Source organism: Pseudophryne corroboree, chromosome 2, assembly GCF_028390025.1.
Source record: "Pseudophryne corroboree isolate aPseCor3 chromosome 2, aPseCor3.hap2, whole genome shotgun sequence".
NCBI classification, from domain to species: domain Eukaryota; kingdom Metazoa; phylum Chordata; class Amphibia; order Anura; family Myobatrachidae; genus Pseudophryne; species Pseudophryne corroboree.
The window spans coordinates 503820689-503840942 of record NC_086445.1 but is presented as its reverse complement, the minus strand read 5'-3'; the positions used below and the strand labels follow the sequence as shown (position 1 = coordinate 503840942).

Genomic DNA, 20254 nt, shown 5'->3' with positions numbered 1-20254 from the left:
ACCAAACTTGAAACAGGAACAGCAACGGCTGAACCAACATTACTTAACCAAGTAACAGTGCAGGAAGAACGAAGCACTGGGCGGGCACCTAGTATCCTCTACGGACTATGAGAAAAGGATTTACCGGTAGGTAATTAAAATCCTATTTTCTCTTACTTCCTAGAAGATACTGGGGTCCATTTAGTACCATGGGGATGTACCAAACCTCCCAAACCGGGTGGGAGAGTGCTGAGGTTCCTGCAGAACTGATTGACCAAACTGAAGGTCCTCGGAGGCCAAAGTATCAAACTTGTTGAACTTTGCAAACGTGTTCGAACCTGACCAAGTAGCTGCTCGGCAGAGCTGTAAAGCCGTGACACCCCGGGACGCCCACGAAGAACCCACCAAACTAGTAGAGTGTACCGGTAGAGATTTTGGACATGGCAAACTTGCCGTGGAATAAGCATGCTGGATAGTAAGTCTGATCCAGCGAGCAATTGTCTGCTTTGAAGCAGGACACCCAATCTTATTGGAATCATAAAGAACAAACAGCGAGTCCGTCTTCCTGTGAGGAGCAGATATTTTCACATTCACCGCCAAAGCCCTCACGACATCCAAAGACCTTGAAGTAGTAGAGGTGTCGGTGACAACCGGAACCACAATAGGTTGGTTGATGTGAAACGCAGACACCACCTTGGGAAGAAATTGCTGACGAGTTCTGAGTTCAGCTCTATCCTCATGGAAAATTAAATAGGGACTTTTGTGAGACAAAGCCCCCAGCTCCGACACACGTCTTGCTGAAGCAAAGGCCAACAGTGTGACGGTGTTCCACGTAAGATATTTTACGTCGACCTCCTGTAATGGCTCAAAACAGTCCGATTGGAGGAAATGCAGCACTACATCGAGATCCCAAGGTGCCGTGGGAGACACAAAGGGAGGTTGGATGCGCAGAACACCTTTCAAGAACGTCTGGACCTCAGGGAAAGAAGCCAATTGTTTCTGAAAGAAAATGGACAAGGCCGAAATCTGGACTTTTATGTAGCCCAGACATAGGCCCACATCCACTCTGCCATGGAATTCCACCACAGAAAATTTTCTTCGAGGAGCATCTCCAGAAGGTCCGCGTACCAGGCCCTTCTTGGCCAGTCCGGAGCAATTAGAATTGCTTGAACCTTTTCCCTTTTTATTCTCTAGAATTCTTGGGACCAGTGGAAGTGGAGGAAACACGCACACCCTCTGATAGACCCATGGAGTCGTCAGGGCGTCTACCGCCACCGTCTGTAGGTCTTTCGACCTAGAACAATACCGCTTGAGCTTCTTGTTGAGATGAGAGGCCATCATGTCGATCTGTGGATATCCCCATCGACTTGTCAAGCACCTGAACACCTCTGGGTGGAGCCCCCACCCCACCCCCCCCGGTGCAGGTCGTGTCTGATGAGGAAGTCTGCTTCCCAGTTGTCCACTACCGAAATGAAGACCTCTGCCCAGAGAAGAATTCTTGACACCTCTAACATTGCTGCTCTGCTTTTCGTTCCGCCATGTCGGTTTATGTACGTTATTGCCGTCACATTGTCCGATTGGACCTGAATGGCCTGATCTTGAAGAAGATGTGAGGCCTGCAGAAGGGCGTTGTATATGGACCTGAGTCCCAGAATGTTGATTGGAAGGACAACTTCCTGACTGGACCATCCTCCTTGAAACTGCACCCCCTGAGTGACTGCTACCCAATCTCTGAGGCTTGCGTCTGTGGTTAACAGAATGCAATTCTGAATTCCAAACCTCCAACCCTCGACGAGGTGAGAAGTCTGTTGCCACCACAGAAGGGAGATCCTGGTTTTTGGCAACAGACGGATCCTCTGGTGCACATGAATATGCGATCCAGACCATTTGTCCAACAGATTGAGCTAGAAGGGTCTTGAGTGAAACATAGATGCACCGCTATCCGGGTTAGCTTCAGGACATCCCAAACCATCGACTGAATCACTAATGCCTTTTCCAATGGAAGGAACACCTTCTGCGACTCCGTATCCAGTATCATTCCCAGGAATGGGAGCCTCCGTGATGGATCTAGGTGAGATTTCGGAAGGTTCAGAATCCACCCATGATCCTGGAGAAGTTTGGTTGAGAGAGCAATGCTGTCCAGCAACCTTTCCCTGGATGGTGCTTTTATCAGGAGATCGTCCAGGTACGGAATTATGTTCACACTGTTTGCGGAGTAGAAACATCATCTCTGCCATCACCTTGGTGAACACCCTCGGTGCCATGGAGAGACCAAATGGCAGGGCCTGGAACTGGTAGTGACAGTCCTGCAGAGCAAACCATAGGTAAGCCTGATGAGGCGGCCAGATCGGAATGTGAAGGTACACATTCTTGATATCCAAGGGGGGACGCCGCCCAGCAGTGCCACCCGCGCAGGAGGGTAGAATGACATAGTACTCACTGAGTACATACCTTAGCAGTGCTTATCCACTGCCGGACTCTCAGAAGCTTATTGCACTCTGACAACCTCTGTGACTATGGGGAGAAAGCAAGGCACCTCCTCTTCCTAATCCACTCCCCTTCCCATTGGTACCACGCGTTCTGTCACCAAACACCAGCCACTACAATTAGCACCAGTCAGCAGTGCAGTATAAGCATACCTGTACATTTTCTGCGGTACCATGGCTGCACTGCATGGTCTATCCTGGCAGTCTGGATCACTGCTTACAAAGAGCTCTGTATGGAGAGGTATCTAGACCAGTGACTGCCTGTCCAGCTGTGTTGAGACTACAAGTCCCAGCACACCATGTCAACTGGATTTGCTGGGACATCTAGTGCCATCACACCTAGAGAGGGGTTTTTAACTATATGTATGTGTGCATATATCCCCTTGGTGTCCCTATCCGCACCCTCCTTGTAATTACCCCTCAGTGTCCCTGCCCCCACCATCCCTGTAACTGCCCCCTCAGTGACCCTGGCCATACACTCCTGTAATTCCCTCTCAGTGTCCCTGGCCGCACACTTCCCATAATTCCTCCTCAGTATCCCTGCCCACACCCTCCCCGTAATTCCCTCTCAGTGTCCCTACCCGCACCCTAACCGTAATTCCCCCCCAGTGTCTCTGCCTGCACACTCCTCATAATTCCCCCTCAGTGTCCCTGCCTGCACACTCCCCGTAATTCCCTCTGTGTCCCTACCCGCACCCTAACTGTAATTCCCCCTCAGTGTCCCTGCCTGCACACTCCTCGTAATTCCCCCTCAGTCTCCCTGCCTGCACCCTCCCCGTAATTCCATCTCAGTGTCCCTGCCCGCACCCTCCTCATAATTCCTCCTCAGTGTCCCTGTCTGCACCCTCCCTGTAATTCTCCCTCAGTGTTCCTGACCTCAGCCTCCCTGTGACTCCCCCCTCAGTGTCCCTGCCCGCACACTCCTGTAATTCTGTCTCAGTGTCCCTTCTCGCACCCTCCCTGCAATTGCCCCTCAGTGTCCTTGGCCTCAGCCTCCCTGTAGGCCCTGCCTCTCATTTTCCCTACCCGAACCCTCCCTTTCCCCCTTAGTGTCCCTGACCTCAGCCTCCCTGTGACTCCCCCCTCAGTGTCCCTGCCCACATCCTCCTGTAATTCCACTCCGTGTCCCTGCCCGTACCCTCCCCGTAATTCCCCCTCAGAGTACCTGCCCGCACACTCTTGTAATTCCCCCTCAGTGTCCCTGCCCACACCCTCCCTGTAATTGCCCCTAAGTGTCCCTGATCTCAGCCTACCTGTAAGCTCTCCACCTCATTGTCCCTACCCGCACCCTCCCTGTAATTCTCCCTCAGTGTCCCTGACCTCAGCCTATCTGTAGGGGAGGTGGGGGGCGCCAGTTCATTACTTTGCCAGGGGCGCTCAGAATTTTACGTGACAGCCTAGAGACTGATGCGTCCACTATCGGTGGATTTTCCCATTTTTTCCTATCCTCCAGAGGAAAAGGAAAAGATGAGAGCAACCTTTTAGGGATCAGAAACTTCTTATCAGGATTAACCCATGGTTCTTCAAACAGGGTATTCAATTCCTTTGACACAGGAAAAGTGACTGAGGACTTCTTTTTTACATTAAAATTAAATTCCTCACACTCCTCTGACACCTTATCAGGAATATGCAGAACATCTCTGATAGCCTCTATAAGAGCCTCTATTCCCTGTGACAGAGCCTCATCCCCTGCAGGACTGTACACTCACCGTGCTGGTTTTGCCAGTGCCGTTTCTTGCGGTGGGCGAGCCGTGCAACCGCACGGGGCGACCGCCGCGGCACTTTGCGGGTTCCTGATTCCCCCCTCCTCCTGAGTACTCCTGCTCGGGGGGTGGAGTTTCGCGGAATGAATCGGTTGCGTCGTGACGTCGAGTCGCAACCGCGTCATTCCGTGAAACTCCGCCCCCCGAGCAGCAGTACCCGGGAAGAGGAGGGGGAGCTAAGCTGGAAAGAGGAGGCGGCGGCGGCCGGCGCGAGGAAGGAGAGGGAGCCCGACCTGGGGAGCGGGAAGATCCTCTTGATATGTAAGTTGCATATCTCTCTCCCCCCTCCCTCTACCTTCCTCACCCCCCCCACTTGACACTTGCCTGCCATACTGTATAGAATGGGGACACTTGCTTTCTGTAATGTGTAAAATGGGGACATTTTCCTGCCGTACTGTCTAAAATGGGGACACTTGCCTGCCGTGTTGTGTAAAATGTCGACACTTGCTTGCTGTAATGTGTAAAATGGGGACATTCTCCTGCCGTACTGTGTAAAATGGGGACACTTGCCTGCCGTGTTGTGTAAAATGGGAACTCTTGCCTGCCGTACTGTGTAAAATGGGGACACTTGCCTGCCGTGCTGTGTAAAATGGGGACACTTGCCTGCCGTGCTGTGTAAAATGGGGACACTTGCCTGCCGTGCTGTGTAAAATGGGGACACTTGCCTGCCGTGCTGTGTAAAATGGGGACACTTGCCTGCCGTACTGTGTAAAATGGGGACACGTGCCTGCTGTACTGTGTAAAATGGGGACTCTTGCCTGCTGTACTGTGTAAAATGGGGACTCTTGCCTGCTGTACTGTGTAAAATGGGGACTCTTGCCTGCCGTACTGTGTAAAATGGGGACTCTTGCCTGCCGTACTGTGTAAAATGGGGACACGTGCCTGCTGTAATGTGTAAAATGGGGACATGTACCTGCCGCAATGTGTAAAATGGGGACACATGCCTGCCGCAATGTGTAAAATGGGGACACGTGCCTGCCGCAGTGTGTAAAATGGGGACACGTGCCTGCGTTACTGTGTAAAATGGGGACTTTTTTTCCCTATGGTGGCCGTGATGATGAGATCAGATGAGGCCATTTTAACGAGGCCACGCGTATGCTTTTTCTTTTTTTTCTCTCTAGAAACGGCCCTGGGGTTTGCTAATAGGTTTCTCAGGAGCTCAGTGTCCTGTCAGCGGGGAACAGGCCCATTAACCCTTCAAGAGGTTGGGCCATTCCCCCCTTCCCCTAAGTCCCACAAAGCAGGCAGGCTGGTGCCATCCAGCCCTGCCTGAAAATAACAAACATATAAAATAAATGCAGAAAATTTTTCAGGAGCTTCCTTCAGCGTGACCGGCTCCTCCGGGCACATTTTCTAAACTGAGTCTGGTAGGAGGGGCATAGAGGGAAGAGCCAGCCCACACTATCAAATTCTTAAAGTGCCTATGGGTCCTAGTGGACCCGTCTATACCCCACGGTACTAAATGGACCGCAGTATCCTCTAGGACATAAAAGAAATTAAGATAAAAAAGTGGAAAAACTCATGTTGACATTCGACTTTGTCCATGTAGACCTAGTGACCATGTCGACTAATAGACTATGTCGACCAATAGTGGTCGGCCTAATGAGTGTTGACCTAAAGACCGGATACCGGTCCAGTGTCCACCCTACCTTACTGCCAGAGAAAAAAATACCCGTCTAAATGTAACTCTGACAATATCTCTGTCATAGAGACAACAATTATTCCTTATATATTTAATCCACTGTCAGATCATAGAACAGCTGGGTGCGGGACTGGAGGGATGTCCCATTCTGTGCAGGAAACAGGAAGTCAATTCAGTCAAATCTAAAATGCAAACCCAGATACGGTGCCCAGTCTAATACCCGAGCCGTGATCTGGTGCCCAGTCTAATGACTCACATCTCGCGTGTAACCATCATTAGACAGATTTAAAAAGAGGGAAAAAATATTAACTGAATGCCATTTTCATATTGCAGCATCTTAAGTAAGCAATGTTGGTAAATAAACCTTTCTATACGACTCCAGTCTGGCAAAAGTGTTTTATAGGGAAATATTTAACTATAAAATATTAATTATTCCTAACTCGTTCTTCTGTTCTGCCCACTATATGCAACTCTTATTAGCTACTCTGTGAAATTTCATCCATCATGCATCAAAACTACCCTAAACTCCAATTCTTCAAGTCCACTGAAATCAAACCTCCAATTTTCTAAACCACCTTCTCCACCCTCCTCTCATCTACTCAATTACAACTCTGCTACACAGATCATATTAAAATTTAAACTTACATTTATCCTCTCCCTATACAATTAGCTGAAAACCCCAACCAACACTGGACTGTGATTGGATCGCATAACACAGAACACTTTTTTCCCACTTCAATCTGTCTGGACCTATTTGCCTACAGATTATACAATTAAGAGACCACAGACCTCTTATCTCTTTAAATCTTTGATAATAACAATGGTTGGATTGTTTTTGTCCAATTATAAAGCATCATTGTCATTATACAAGTAAATATTAATAATAAATATTTAGTTTTTTGACCATGAGTACTCAAAATGTTACTAATGAAAGACAAATCTGAAATTGTAACTGACCTTTGTCCCTTTTAATGCCTTGGTTGCTGGCAAACCAGGATCTTGAAGAGCCAAAAACAGCAGCAACACAAAACTCTCCTCCCGTGGACTTACTTGGGGAAATCTGTGGAGCTGGCTTGGTTTTGCTTTAGTGAAAAATATGAAAAAGGAAAAACTTGATTATGGAAACTCCATTTTTCCTTACCGTGAAACTGAACACACATGTACAAAAATAAATCAAATGTTACACATATAAACATAAGATTAAATGAACTTTGAGAAAGAAATGTGCTGATTATAAACATTCTAATATTTGCTTGCGGGCAAAGACGCAGCATTAAACTGATCACATAACAAACGAAGAGAACACAAGCGTAAGCCAATAAATGCAGCATGTATCTGCAATTTTAGGATTGAGTGCATACAGTATGAAGCAAAAAGCTAATTATTAGTACATAAACGTGATAACCATAATCTCTAATGCTAAACACAGGTAATGTGAGAGAGCACAGATGTCAAACGCATACAAAAACGAGTTTTATGGTAAGAACTTACCCTTGTTCAAACTCTTTCTGCGAGGTACACTGGGCTCCACAAGTCTGGACAATGGGGGTGTAGAGTAGGATCTTGATCCGAGGCACCAACAGGCTCAAAGCTTTGACTGTTCCCAGAATGCACAGCGCCGCCTCCTCTATAACCCCGCCTCCCAGCACAGGAGCTCAGTTTAGTTAACCAGCCCAATACAGTTGCAGGAAAAGAGACGACAACGGTTAGTAGCCACATACACCACACTCGACAAGAGAAGTGTCAGCGGCTTATGCCATATCAACCCAAAGAAGCTAAGTGCGTCAGGGTGGGCGCCTTGTGGAGCCCAGTGTACCTCGCAGAAAGAGTTTTAACAAGGGTAAGTTCTTACCATAAAACTTGTTTTCTGCTGCGGGGTACACTGGGCTCCACAAGTCTGGACAATGGGTATGTCCTAAAGCAGTTCCTTATGGGAGGGGATGCACTGTAGCGGGCACAAGAACCCGGCGTCCAAAGGAAGCATCCTGGGAAGCGGCAGTATCCAAGGCATAGAACCTTATGAACGTGTTCCAGGAGGACCACGTAGCCGCCTTGCACAATTGGTCAAGGGTCGCACCACGTTGGGCCGCCCAAGAAGGTCCAACAGACCGAGTAGAATGGGCCGTAATGTGAACAGGAGCTGACAGACCAGCCTTCACATAAGCATGCGCAATCACCATTCTAATCCACTTGGCCATGGTCTGCTTGTGAGCAGGCCAGCCACGTTTGTGAAATCCAAACAAAACAAAGAGAGAATCAGAAATTCGAATAGAAGCAGTTCTCTTTACATAGATACGGAGAGCCCGTACCACATCCAAAGACCGCTCTTTGGGAGACAAATCAGGAGAGACAAAAGCTGGAACCACAATCTCCTGATTAAGGTAGATCGAAGAAACCACCTTAGGTAAATATCCGGGACGAGTCCTAAGAACCGCCCGGTCATGGTGAAAAATCAGATATGGGGAACTACAAGACAAGGCACCCAAATCCGACACTCTTCTAGCAGAGGCAATAGCCAGCAAGAACACCACCTTAAGGAAAAGCCACTTAAGGTCAGCTTGAACCAAGAGGTTCAAATGGAGGCTCCTGCAATGCCTCCAAAACCAACGACAAGTCCCAAGGAGCCACAGGCGGGACATAGGGAGGTTGGATACGCAACACACCCTGAGTGAAAGTATGATCATCAGGTAAAGTCGCAATTTTTCTCTGAAACCACACCGACAAGGCAGAAATATGAATCTTGAGGGAGGCCAGATGCAGGCCTAAATCTAGGCCCTGCTGTAGAAAAGCCAAAAGTTTGGCTGTACTAAACTTGGAAGCGTCATAATGGTTAGATGCGCACCAAACAAAGTAGGAATGCCAGACCCGATGGTAAATCCGAGCAGAGGCCGGTTTCCGGGCCCGCAACATAGTTTTAATGACCTCTTCAGAAAAACCCTTAGCTCTTAAGACGGAAGCTTCAAGAGCCACGCCGTCAAAGACAGCCGGGCTAGGTCCTGGTAGACACAGGGGCCCTGAACGAGGAGGTCTGGGCGTTGTGGAAGTAGAAGTGGACGCTCTGACGATAGGCCTTGCAGGTCTGAGAACCAGTGCCGTCTGGGCCACGCCGGAGCTATGAGAAGCAGATTTCCTTTTTCTTGCTTGAACTTCCGAATTACCCTGGGCAGGAGTGACACCGGAGGGAACACGTACGGCAGCCGAAACCTCCACGGCACTGCCAGCGCATCCACGAATGCTGCTTGAGGATCCCTTGCCCTTGCTCTGAAGACCGGAACCTTGTGATTGTGTCGAGACGCCATCAGATCCACATCTGGAAGACCCCACCTTTCCACGAGGAGTTGAAACACTTCTGGATGGAGGCCCCACTCGCCGGCATGCACGTCCGGACGACTGAGAAAGTCCGCTTCCCAATTCAGGACTCCCGGAATGAATATTGCCGATATTGCCGGTAGATGGCGTTCTGCCCAACGTAGAATCTGTGAGGCTTCCTTCATTGCCAAACGGCTTTGAGTGCCGCCTTGATGATTTATGTAAGCCACTGTGGTGGCGTTGTCCGACTGTACTTGAACAGGACGGTTCTGAATCAAATGCTGGGCTAGGTTCAACGCATTGAAGACTGCCCGCAATTCCAGAATGTTGATCGAGAGGAGAGATTCCTCCTTGGTCCACCGACCCTGCAAGGAGTGCTGCTCCAGCACCGTGCCCCAACCTCTTAGACTGGCATCTGTCGTCAACAGGACCCAGTTGGATATCCAGAAGGGACGGCCTCTGCACAATTGTCGGTCCAGGAGCCACCAGAGCAGCGGCAGACGGACCTCCTGAGTCAAAGAGAGATCATGTGAGACCTGATCCGGTGAGGCAGGCCGCCCCACTTGGCTAGAATCAACTTCTGGAGGGGGCGAGAATGGAATTGAGCATACTCCACCATGTCGAATGCTGACACCATGAGGCCCAGCACCTGCATTGCCGAATGTATTGACACTTACGGATGAGAAAGGAAGCAACGAATCCTGTCCTGAAGTTTCCTGAGACAAGAACAACCTCTGGTTGTGAGTGTCCAACAGCGCTCCCAGATGCACCATGCTCTGAGCAGGGACCAGGGAGGATTATTTGCAGTTGATGAGCCACCCGTGGGCTTGTAGAAACCGGACCGTCATATCCAGATGACGCAGGAGAAGATCTGGGGAATTTGCCAGGATTAACAAGTCGTCCAGATACGGCAGTATCCTGACCCCTTGACGGCGGAGTACCACCGTCATCACCGCCATAACTTTGGTGAAGACTCGCGGAGCCATTGTTAAACCAAAAGGTAACGTCCAAAACTGGTAATGGAGGTTGCCAATAGCGAACCTCAGGTATTGTTGATGTGACACTGCTATAGGAATATGCAGGTAAGCATCCTGTATGTCCAGGGAGACCATGTAGTCCCCAGGTTTCAAGGCCAGAACTATAGAGCGAAGGGTTTCAATACGGAACTTGGAAACCTTCACAAATTTGTTCAGTGCCTTGAGGTTGAGAATGGGCCGGGAGGACCCATTCGGTTTCGGGACTAGAAACAGCGGAGAATAGTACCCCCGGCCCCTCTGAGCAAGAGGCACCTGTACTACGACTCCTGTATCCAGGAGGGTCTGTACCATCGAATGCAGAGTGTTTGCCTTTGTCTGGTCCGACGGGACGTCTGTCTGGCAAAATCGATGAGGGGGTCGGTTTTTGAAGGCTATGGTGTAACCTCGAGTGACGACTTCCCGTACCCAGGCATCTGAAGTGGTCTTCAACCATTCCTGGGTATACCCTAGAAGCCGGCCCCCCACCCTGGGATCCCCCAGGGGGAGGCCTGCCCCGTCATGCGGCAGGCTTATCGGTCTTGGCTGCTGGCTGACGGGCAGCCCAGGCTCTTTTGGGCTTCGGCTTACCAGGTTTGGAAGTGCGGGCCTGCTTATAGTACGCCTGACCTTTTGCTTTACCTGAAGGATGAAAGGGGCGAAAGGACATGCCTTTGGCCTTCGACACAGAAGGAGCTGTATTAGGCAGACAGGCAGTTTTGGCAGTAGCCAAGTCAGCCACTATCTTATTTAAGTCCTCCTCAAACAGAATATCCCCCTTGAAAGGGAGTACCTCCAGGGTTTTTCTAAAGTCCAGATCCACAGACCAGGAACTCAGCCACAATATCATGCGAGCCAGGACTGACGTAGTAAAGGCCTTGGCTGCTAGGATACCGGCATCAGAAGCTGCCTCTTAAATATAGCGAGAAGCTGTGACAATATATGACAAGCATTGTCTAGCATGGTCAGAGGAGATTTCAGCCTCTAACTCCAAGGCCCATGCTTCAATAGCCTCTGCCGCCCATGTAGCTGCAATAGTGGGCCTCTGTGCAGCACCCGTGAGGGTGTAAATCGCTTTTAGACAACCCTCGAAACGTTTATCCGTAGGCTCTTTTAGAGATGTGATGGTAGTGACAGGTAGAGCTGAGGAAACCACCATCCTAGCCACATGTGAGTCTACTGGATGAGGCGTTTCCCAATTCTTAGACGGCTATGGCGCGAGGGGATAGCGAGCTAGCATCTTCTTTTGAGGCACAAACTTCGTACCCGGGCTTTGCCAGGGTTCCTGACGTATATCCACTAGGTGGTCAGAGTAAGGTAAAACTTGTTTAATCACCTTCTGACGCTTGAACCTATCTGGTTTCTTAGGAGGAACGGATGGCTCGGGATCATCCGTAATCTGCAGAATTAACTTAATAGCCTCCAAAAGATAAGGAACATCCACATGTGAACTACCCTCCCCATCAGCCGTATCTGGGTCAGAACCTGTGGGGTCAGTGTATGTGCTGTCTTCATCAGACGAGGTGTCAGTGACAGCAGTGGATTGTGAGGAGACGAGCGCTCGCTTACAGGACCTCTTGGACTTAGGCGAGTGTTGGTCAGACTTTTTAGTAGTCAGGGACTGGTTCAACTTCTTTAATTGAGCAGATAAATCGTCCGCCCACGGCGGGTTAGCTGCAGGGACCACATACGGTTGTACCAGCATTGGGGGTCCCATAGGGGGTGTTAGTTTATGAACTAGCGTATGCAGAAGCGTGGAAAAAGTGGCCCACGGAGGGTCAGTATGTGCCTCCGTTGCCACAGTCCCACTGGGAGGCAAGGAGCCCCCAGAACCAGAGCCCACAGCTGCTATATTCTCCCCATATGTGCCTGTGGCTTCAGCAACATCAGCAGTGTGTTCCGCCCCAGAACCGTTACCCTCAGAAGCGGACATGATATAACTTGCAGTATGAGGTAACACAGTACAATTATTAGCAGCACTATATCCCTAAACCCAAACCCCTGCGCAGTGTAGTCAGCACCAGCAGAGATAAAGGAGAGATATGGTGACTAAATCACAGAGAAAAAAACGTAATACAGTATATCTTTGTGAAAATCCTATATTAAATAACACCTGACGCACCAAGCCCCCTCAGGTTATAGAATATAGGGATAGCAAGTTGAGTGAAAGACACGAGATGGACACCACTCAGCTATCAATGCACACACAGATAGTCACAGTTTGTACAATGCAGAGGTTATTACAGACAATAATACTGCACTGGACTAGCTTACACAGCTATATAGTCAATAGATATATAACACTACACAGTAAGAAACTGGATGTATATCACAGGGTAATTGTACTATAAACCCCTGACTAAATGCACTCTTTCTTAACTAACACTGACTAAAAAGGCAGGTAGAATACTTAAGTGTCATGTAAAGTCACAGCACTGACAACCAGGCGGCTTTACATAGGAGGATTTGCCCAAGCAGTCCCAGGAACAGTGAGCTGAGGAGTAATGGCGCCGCAGACACTGACAGGGAGTGAGGAAAGACTGACAGGGAGTGAAGAAGAGAGATGCAGCTCCAGGGCGGGAACACTTGCTGGAAATGGCGCCTTGGGGCTGGGGGAGGGGCTTCAGGTCTAAGCCTTATCCCCCTTGCTGGCAAAACCACCGGGTACTGTGGGCGATATTAAAATCGGTTTTAAGAGAAAACCTGACCTGCGCCCATGTCCTGGTGATCTAGTGGGATCGCCTGTATCCACAGTGTCCACCGCCAGCGCGCGCGGCCCGCCTCCTACTGACCGTGCCGGATCGCGATAAAGACCGGGTCCCGCGAGCGTGACCCACTTACAACCCACTTACAACCTCCCGAAGCGCGGCCACACGATCCTGGAGAGCCCCAGCCGTGTGTGCCTAACGTGAAGTAAACCGGAGCCTCCGCTGTAGGTACCCGGCAACCAGGGCTCGGTAGTGTACAGCGCCGCTGGGGAGAGCTGGAGCTGCAGCAGAGAATGTCACAAGACATTTACCCCTGCTGCTGCCCTTGAAGTCTTCACTTTTTACCTCATAAGAAGCTTTTCATAGGGCTACCTGGAGCAGCCCCTCTGTTAGGTGCCTGCTTACTTTAGCACCAACTGACAAACTGAGCTCCTGTGCTGGGAGGCGGGGTTAAAGAGGAGGCGGCGCTGTGCATTCTGGGAACAGTCAAAGCTTTGAGCCTGTTGGTGCCTCGGATCAAGATCCTACTCTACAGCCCCAGTGTCCAAACTTGTGGAGCCCAGTGTACCCCGCAGCAGAAATATTATTTGATATTTATTACATATGGTTAGAACACTCAGATGTTGCTGTTTAAACACACTAATGCAGAGTTTAACGTATGCTAGTATGTTGCGTATGATTGTGAACACATGCATATGCGGCAATGCAGAGTCATATGCAGTTTGGACAAATTGACAGAACAGGGGGAACTAGGGTGTGAAGATACAGTCTGACATAGTCAGAGTTCAGTCAGGGTGTGTTTATGCAAATGCCTGCCATGGTTCTTGTGAGGCAATTTCTTTTGTGTAATTTACTTCTATTTTCATACATGAGAATGCACAGATTTATACTGTTTCTGTTAGCAATGGATTATATCCTGGCTAGGCAGTCTTCTGTCCTATGTCTCTGCAGAGCAAGGGAAGACAGCCCCCACAAACTTAAAGTCATGCATGTGCTTGAGAAACAGTAATTGCATTTTTGGTTAATATTTAAGTACTACAACCTAAATGTATAGCCTGTTTCCATAGACTCTTTGCTAAGAATTAAAAAGAAATGATAGCCTTATGAAGCTCAGTAGGTAATGTAAATCATACTTACCTACTCTCCCGGAAGCTGTCGGAGGCTCCCGTTTTTTGGGCTAGCCCCCCGCACCTCCGGAAGAGTGGGCAGGTCTCCCGCATCCTGCGCGCATCTTAGTGATGCGAGGAGATAACCTCCCGTCGGGTAGAGAAGGGGTTAAAATGACGCAAATCGCGTCATTTTAGCCCCGCCCCCTTCCTGCGGACCCGCGAATTGCGGCATTTCCCGATGCGGGGGCGGGGCTTAGTGATGTCACAGTCCGGCCCGCCCCCCGAAGACACCTGCTGCGTCTCCTCTCCGGGCTTCTCCCGGAGAGAAGACTTACAATGTAGATAAGTATGATGTAAATCAATATAACTATGATACACATCTATTCTATCTATATATACAGAACTGTGCAGAAGTTTTAGACAGGTGTGGAAAAAATGCTGCAAAGTAAGAATGCTTAAAAAAAACAGAAGTTAATAGTTTACTTTTGTCAATTAACAAAATGCAAAGCAAATGAACAGAAGAGAGCTCTAAATAAAATCAATATTTCGTGTGACCTCCCTTTGCCTTCATAACAGCATCATTTCTACTAGGTACACTTGCACACAGTTTTAAAGGAATTCAGCGGGGAGGTTGTTCCAAACATCTTGGAGAACTAACCACAGATCTTCTGTGGATGTAGGATTGCTTAAATTCTTCTGTCTCTTCATGCAATCCCAGACAGACTCAATGTTGAGATCAGGGCTCTGTGGGGGCCACATCATCACTTCCAGGACTCTTTGTTCTTCTTTTTGCTGACTATAGTTCTTAATAAAACTGGCTGTCTTTGTCCTGCTACAGAATAAATATGGAGCCAATCAGAATGATGGTACTGCATGATTGTCACGCTCGGCATAAGTTGGGGTTCCGACAACAGAGTTTTGGCTGAAGGGACAGCTGCCTGTGAGGAGAGTAAACAAGGTGGCTGAATGTAGTTCCTCCTCATGGGGTGGAGGCCCAAATAAGTGTTAGTGTTGGCAGGAGGGCGTAAGGAAAAAGGAGGACTCCATAGGAAGATCACTGTAGTTTTAATGAATAACAGACTATACACAAACACTTGAGGAATTGAAAGAAACTGAATTTAAGAACGGTCTATGGTTATATGACTTGAAGAATAAAGCTGAAGCACTTTGGTAATGAAGGACTGTGGTTTATTATTAGAAGTCAAGGCTGAAGAACACTGGTTTTGAACAACTGAAAGACTGTGGTTTATGACTTAAAGACGAGGCTGAAGAACTTTAACTTTGAAGAAGTGGAAACTGTGGTTTGTGATTGAAAGACGAGGCTGAAGAACTTTGAAGAAGTGGAATTTGTGGTTTGTGATAGAAAGACAAGGATGAAAAACTTTGACTTTGAAGAAGTGGAAACTGTGGTTTGAGATGGGAAGACATCCGCGGGAACCACCATTAGCACCTGAAGCTCCTGGGGCCCCGTAAGTGCTTCCATGAGTGGTGACGGGCTTAGACAACAGGACTGCAGCAGCGTTAGGAAACCGACAGGTGAGAGCAACCAGGACCAGGGCACCAGAAGCAACCTGGGAGCACAGAGCTGGAGAACCTTTCACAAGAAAGTAACTTGAAGCACTTGCACTCTCCCTCTGAGCCAGCCCCCTTTTGTAAGGGGAAATCACACAGGATTGGCTGGACATAGAGTGGGAACTTCATTGGCAATTCTCTGGTCTCCAACATGGCTGCCCCCAACACAGGAGACATATCAGCTGTAGCACACAGCATTAGCCCAGCTCCGGCCTCTGACACACTGAGGCTGTGACACCACTAGAGGACCCCGCCGCAACGCCCGGCTATCCAGACCCCCGGCCCTTGGAAGCCGCACACATATCCAGGAGGACCCGCTGCCGCAGCCGCGTCAACAACCGGGACGGCAACCCCCAGGAGCCCCCGCCGGAGGTAAGGCTTCGGATACTGACAATGACGGATAAGTACCTGCCTGTATTTCTTAGCATTGAGGACACCATTAATCTTGACCAAATCCGAAACTCCATTTCCTAAAATGCAGCCCCGAACTTGCAAGGAACCTCCACCATGATTCATTGTTGCCTGCAGACACTCATTATTGTACTGCTCTCTAGCTCTTTGGCGAACAAACTGCCTTTTGTTGCAGCCCAATTTCTCAAATTTTTACTCATCAGTAAAGAACACCTGCTGCCATTTTTTCTGCACCTCAGTTCCTATGTTTTCATGCATAGTTCAGTAACTTGGTCTTGTTTCAACTAGTGATGAGCACCGGAAATTTTTCGGGTTTTGGTTTTGGGTTCGGTTCCGCGGCCGTGTTTTGGGTTCGAACGCGTTTTGGCAAAACCTCACCGAATTTTTTTTGTCGGATTCGGGTGTGTTTTGGATTCGGGTGTTTTTTTCAAAAAACCCTAAAAAAACAGCTTAAATCATAGAATTTGGGGGTCATTTTGTTCCCAAAGTATTATTAACCTCAATAACCATAATTTCCACTCATTTTCAGTCTATTCTGAACACCTCACACCTCACAATATTATTTTTAGTCCTAAAATTTGCACCGAGGTCGCTGGATGGCTAAGCTAAGCGACCCAAGTGGCCGACACAAACACCTGGCCCATCTAGGAGTGGCACTGCAGTGTCACGCAGGATGGCCCTTCCAAAAAACAATCCCCAAACAGCACATGATGCAAAGAAAAAAAGAGGCGCAATGAGGTAGCTGTGTGAGTAAGCTAAGCGACCCTAGTGGCCGACACAAACACCTGGCCCATCTAGGAGTGGCACTGCAGTGTCACGCAGGATGGCCCTTCCAAAAAACACTCCCCAAACAGCACATGATGCAAAGAAAAAAAGAGGCGCAATGAGGTAGCTGTGTGAGTAAGCTAAGCGACCCTAGTGGCCCACACAAACACCTGGCCCATCTAGGAGTGGCACTGCAGTGTCACGCAGGATGGCCCTTCCAAAAAACACTCCCCAAACAGCACATGACGCAAAGAAAAAAAAGAGGCGCAATGAGGTAGCTGTGTGAATAAGCTAAGCGACCCTAGTGGCCGACACAAACACCTGGCCCATCTAGGAGTGGCACTGCAGTGTCACGCAGGATGGCCCTTCCAAAAAACACTCCCCAAACAGCACATGATGCAAAGAAAAAAAGAGGCGCAATGAGGTAGCTGTGTGAGTAAGCTAAGCGACCCTAGTGGCCGACACAAACACCTGGCCCATCTAGGAGTGGCACTGCAGTGTCACGCAGGATGGCCCTTCCAAAAAACACTCCCCAAACAGCACATGACGCAAAGAAAAAAAGAGGCGCAATGAGGTAGCTGTGTGAGTAAGCTAAGCGACCCTAGTGGCCGACACAAACACCTGGCCCATCTAGGAGTGGCACTGCAGTGTCACGCAGGATGGCCCTTCCAAAAAACACTCCCCAAACAGCACATGACGCAAATAAAAAAAGAGGCGCAATGAGGTAGCTGTGTGAGTAAGCTAAGCGACCCTAGTGGCCGACACAAACACCTGGCCCATCTAGGAGTGGCACTGCAGTGTCACGCAGGATGGCCCTTCCAAAAAACACTCCCCAAACAGCACATGACGCAAAGAAAAAATAGAGGCGCAATGAGGTAGCTGTGTGAGTAAGCTAAGCGACCCTAGTGGCCGACACAAACACCTGGCCCATCTAGGAGTGGCACTGCAGTGTCACGCAGGATGGCCCTTCCAAAAAACACTCCCCAAACAGCACATGACGCAAAGAAAAAAAGAGGCGCAATGAGGTAGCTGTGTGAGTAAGCTAAGTGACCCTAGTGGCCGACACAAACACCTGGCCCATCTAGGAGTGGCACTGCAGTGTCACGCAGGATGGCCCTTCCAAAAAACACCCCCCAAACAGCACATGACGCAAAGAAAAATGAAAGAAAAAAGAGGTGCAAGATGGAATTGTCCTTGGGCCCTCCCACCCACCCTTATGTTGTATAAACAGGACATGCACACTTTAACCAACCCATCATTTCAGTGACAGGGTCTGCCACACGACTGTGACTGAAAGGACGGGTTGGTTTGGACCCCCACCAAAAAAGAAGCAATTAATCTCTCCTTGCACAAACTGGCTCTACAGAGGCAAGATGTCCACCTCATCATCATCCTCCGATATATCACCGTGTACATCCCCCTCCTCACAGATTATCAATTCGTCCCCACTGGAATCCACCATCTCAGCTCCCTGTGTACTTTGTGGAGGCAATTGCTGCTGGTCAATGTCTCCACGGAGGAATTGATTATAATTCATTTTAATGAACATCATCTTCTCCACATTTTCTGGATGTAACCTCGTAAGCCGATTGCTGACAAGGTGAGCGGCGGCACTAAACACTCTTTCGGAGTACACACTTGTGGGAGGGCAACTTAGGTAGAATAAAGCCAGTTTGTGCAAGGGCCTCCAAATTGCCTCTTTTTCCTGCCAGTATAAGTACGGACTGTGTGACGTGCCTACTTGGATGCGGTCACTCATATAATCCTCCACCATTCTTTCAATGGGGAGAGAATCATATGCAGTGACAGTAGACGACATGTCCGTAATCGTTGTCAGGTCCTTCAGTCCGGACCAGATGTCAGCATCAGCAGTCGCTCCAGACTGCCCTGCATCACCGCCAGCGGGTGGGCTCGGAATTCTGAGCCTTTTCCTCGCACCCCCAGTTGCGGGAGAATGTGAAGGAGGAGATGTTGACAGGTCGCGTTCCGCTTGACTTGACAATTTTGTCACCAGCAGTTCTTTGAACCCCAGCAGACTTGTGTCTGCCGGAAAGAGAGATCCAAGGTAGGTTTTAAATCTAGGATCGAGCACGGTGGCCAAAATGTAGTGCTCTGATTTCAACAGATTGACCACCCGTGAATCCTTGTTAAGCGAATTAAGGGCTCCATCCACAAGTCCCACATGCCTAGCGGAATCGCTCTGTGTTAGCTCCTCCTTCAATGTCTCCAGCTTCTTCTGCAAAAGCCTGATGAGGGGAATGACCTGACTCAGGTTGGCAGTGTCTGAACTGACTTCACGTGTGGCAAGTTCAAAAGGTTGCAGAACCTTGCACAACGTTGAAATCATTCTCCACTGCGCTTGAGACAGGTGCATTCCACCTCCTATATCGTGCTCAGTTGTATAGGCTTGAATGGCCTTTTGCTGCTCCTCCAACCTCTGAAGCATATAGAGGGTTGAATTCCACCTCGTTACCACTTCTTGCTTCAGATGATGGCAGGGCAGGTTCAGGCATTTTTGGTGGTGCTCCAGTCTTCTGTATGTGGTGCCTGTACGCCGAAAGTGTCCCGCAATTCTTCTGGCCACCGACAGCATCTCTTGCACGCCCCTCTCGTTTTTTAAATAATTCTGCATCACCAAATTCAAGGTATGTGCAAAACATGGGACGTGCTGGAATTTGCCCATATTTAATGCACACACAATATTGCTGGCGTTGTCCGATGCCACAAATCCACAGGAGAGTCCAATTGGGGTAAGCCATTCTGCGATGATCTTCCTCAGTTGCCGTAAGAGGTTTTTAGCTGTGTGCGTATTCTGGAAAGCGGTGATACAAAGCGTAGCCTGCCTAGGAAAGAGTTGGCGTTTGCGAGATGCTGCTACTGGTGCCGCCGCTGCTGTTCTTGCGGCGGGAGTCCATACATCTACCCAGTGGGCTGTCACAGTCATATAGTCCTGAGCCTGCCCTGCTCCACTTGTCCACATGTCCGTGGTTAAGTGGACATTGGGTACAACTGCATTTTTTAGGACACTGGTGAGTCTTTTTCTGAGGTCTGTGTACATTTTCGGTATCGCCTGCCTAGAGAAATGGAACCTAGATGGTATTTGGTACCGGGGACACAGTACCTCCAACAAGTCTCTAGTTGCCTCTGCAGTAATGATGGATACCGGAACCACGTTTCTCACCGCCCAGGATGCCAAGGCCTCAGTTATCCGCTTTGCAGCAGGATGACTGCTGTGATATTTCATCTTCCTCGCAGAGGACTGTTGGACAGTCAATTGCTTGGTGGAAGTAGTAAAAGTGGTCTTACGAGTACGACTTCCCCTCTGGGATGACCATCGACTCCCAGCAGCAACAACAGCAGCGCCAGCAGCAGTAGGCGTTACACGCAATGATGCATCGGAGGAATCCCAGGCAGGAGAGGACTCGTCAGAATTGCCAGTGACATGGCCTGCAGGACTATTGGCATTCCTGGGGAAGGAGGAAATTGACACTGAGGGA

General features: G+C 49.2%; 1 protein-coding gene across 7 annotated transcripts in view; it reads right to left on the bottom strand.

Annotated features, from left to right (window-relative positions):
- The window catches only part of BCAS3 (BCAS3 microtubule associated cell migration factor), a 2144796-nt gene that overhangs the window by 1028178 nt on the left and 1096364 nt on the right, over window positions 1-20254 (bottom strand). For all 7 annotated transcript variants that reach the window (XM_063954016.1, XM_063954015.1, XM_063954017.1 and 4 more), the window contains one exon: window positions 6828-6952. In XM_063954016.1, coding sequence (XP_063810086.1) covers window positions 6828-6952 — 125 coding nt within the window. The remainder of the gene's footprint in view (window positions 1-6827; window positions 6953-20254) is intronic.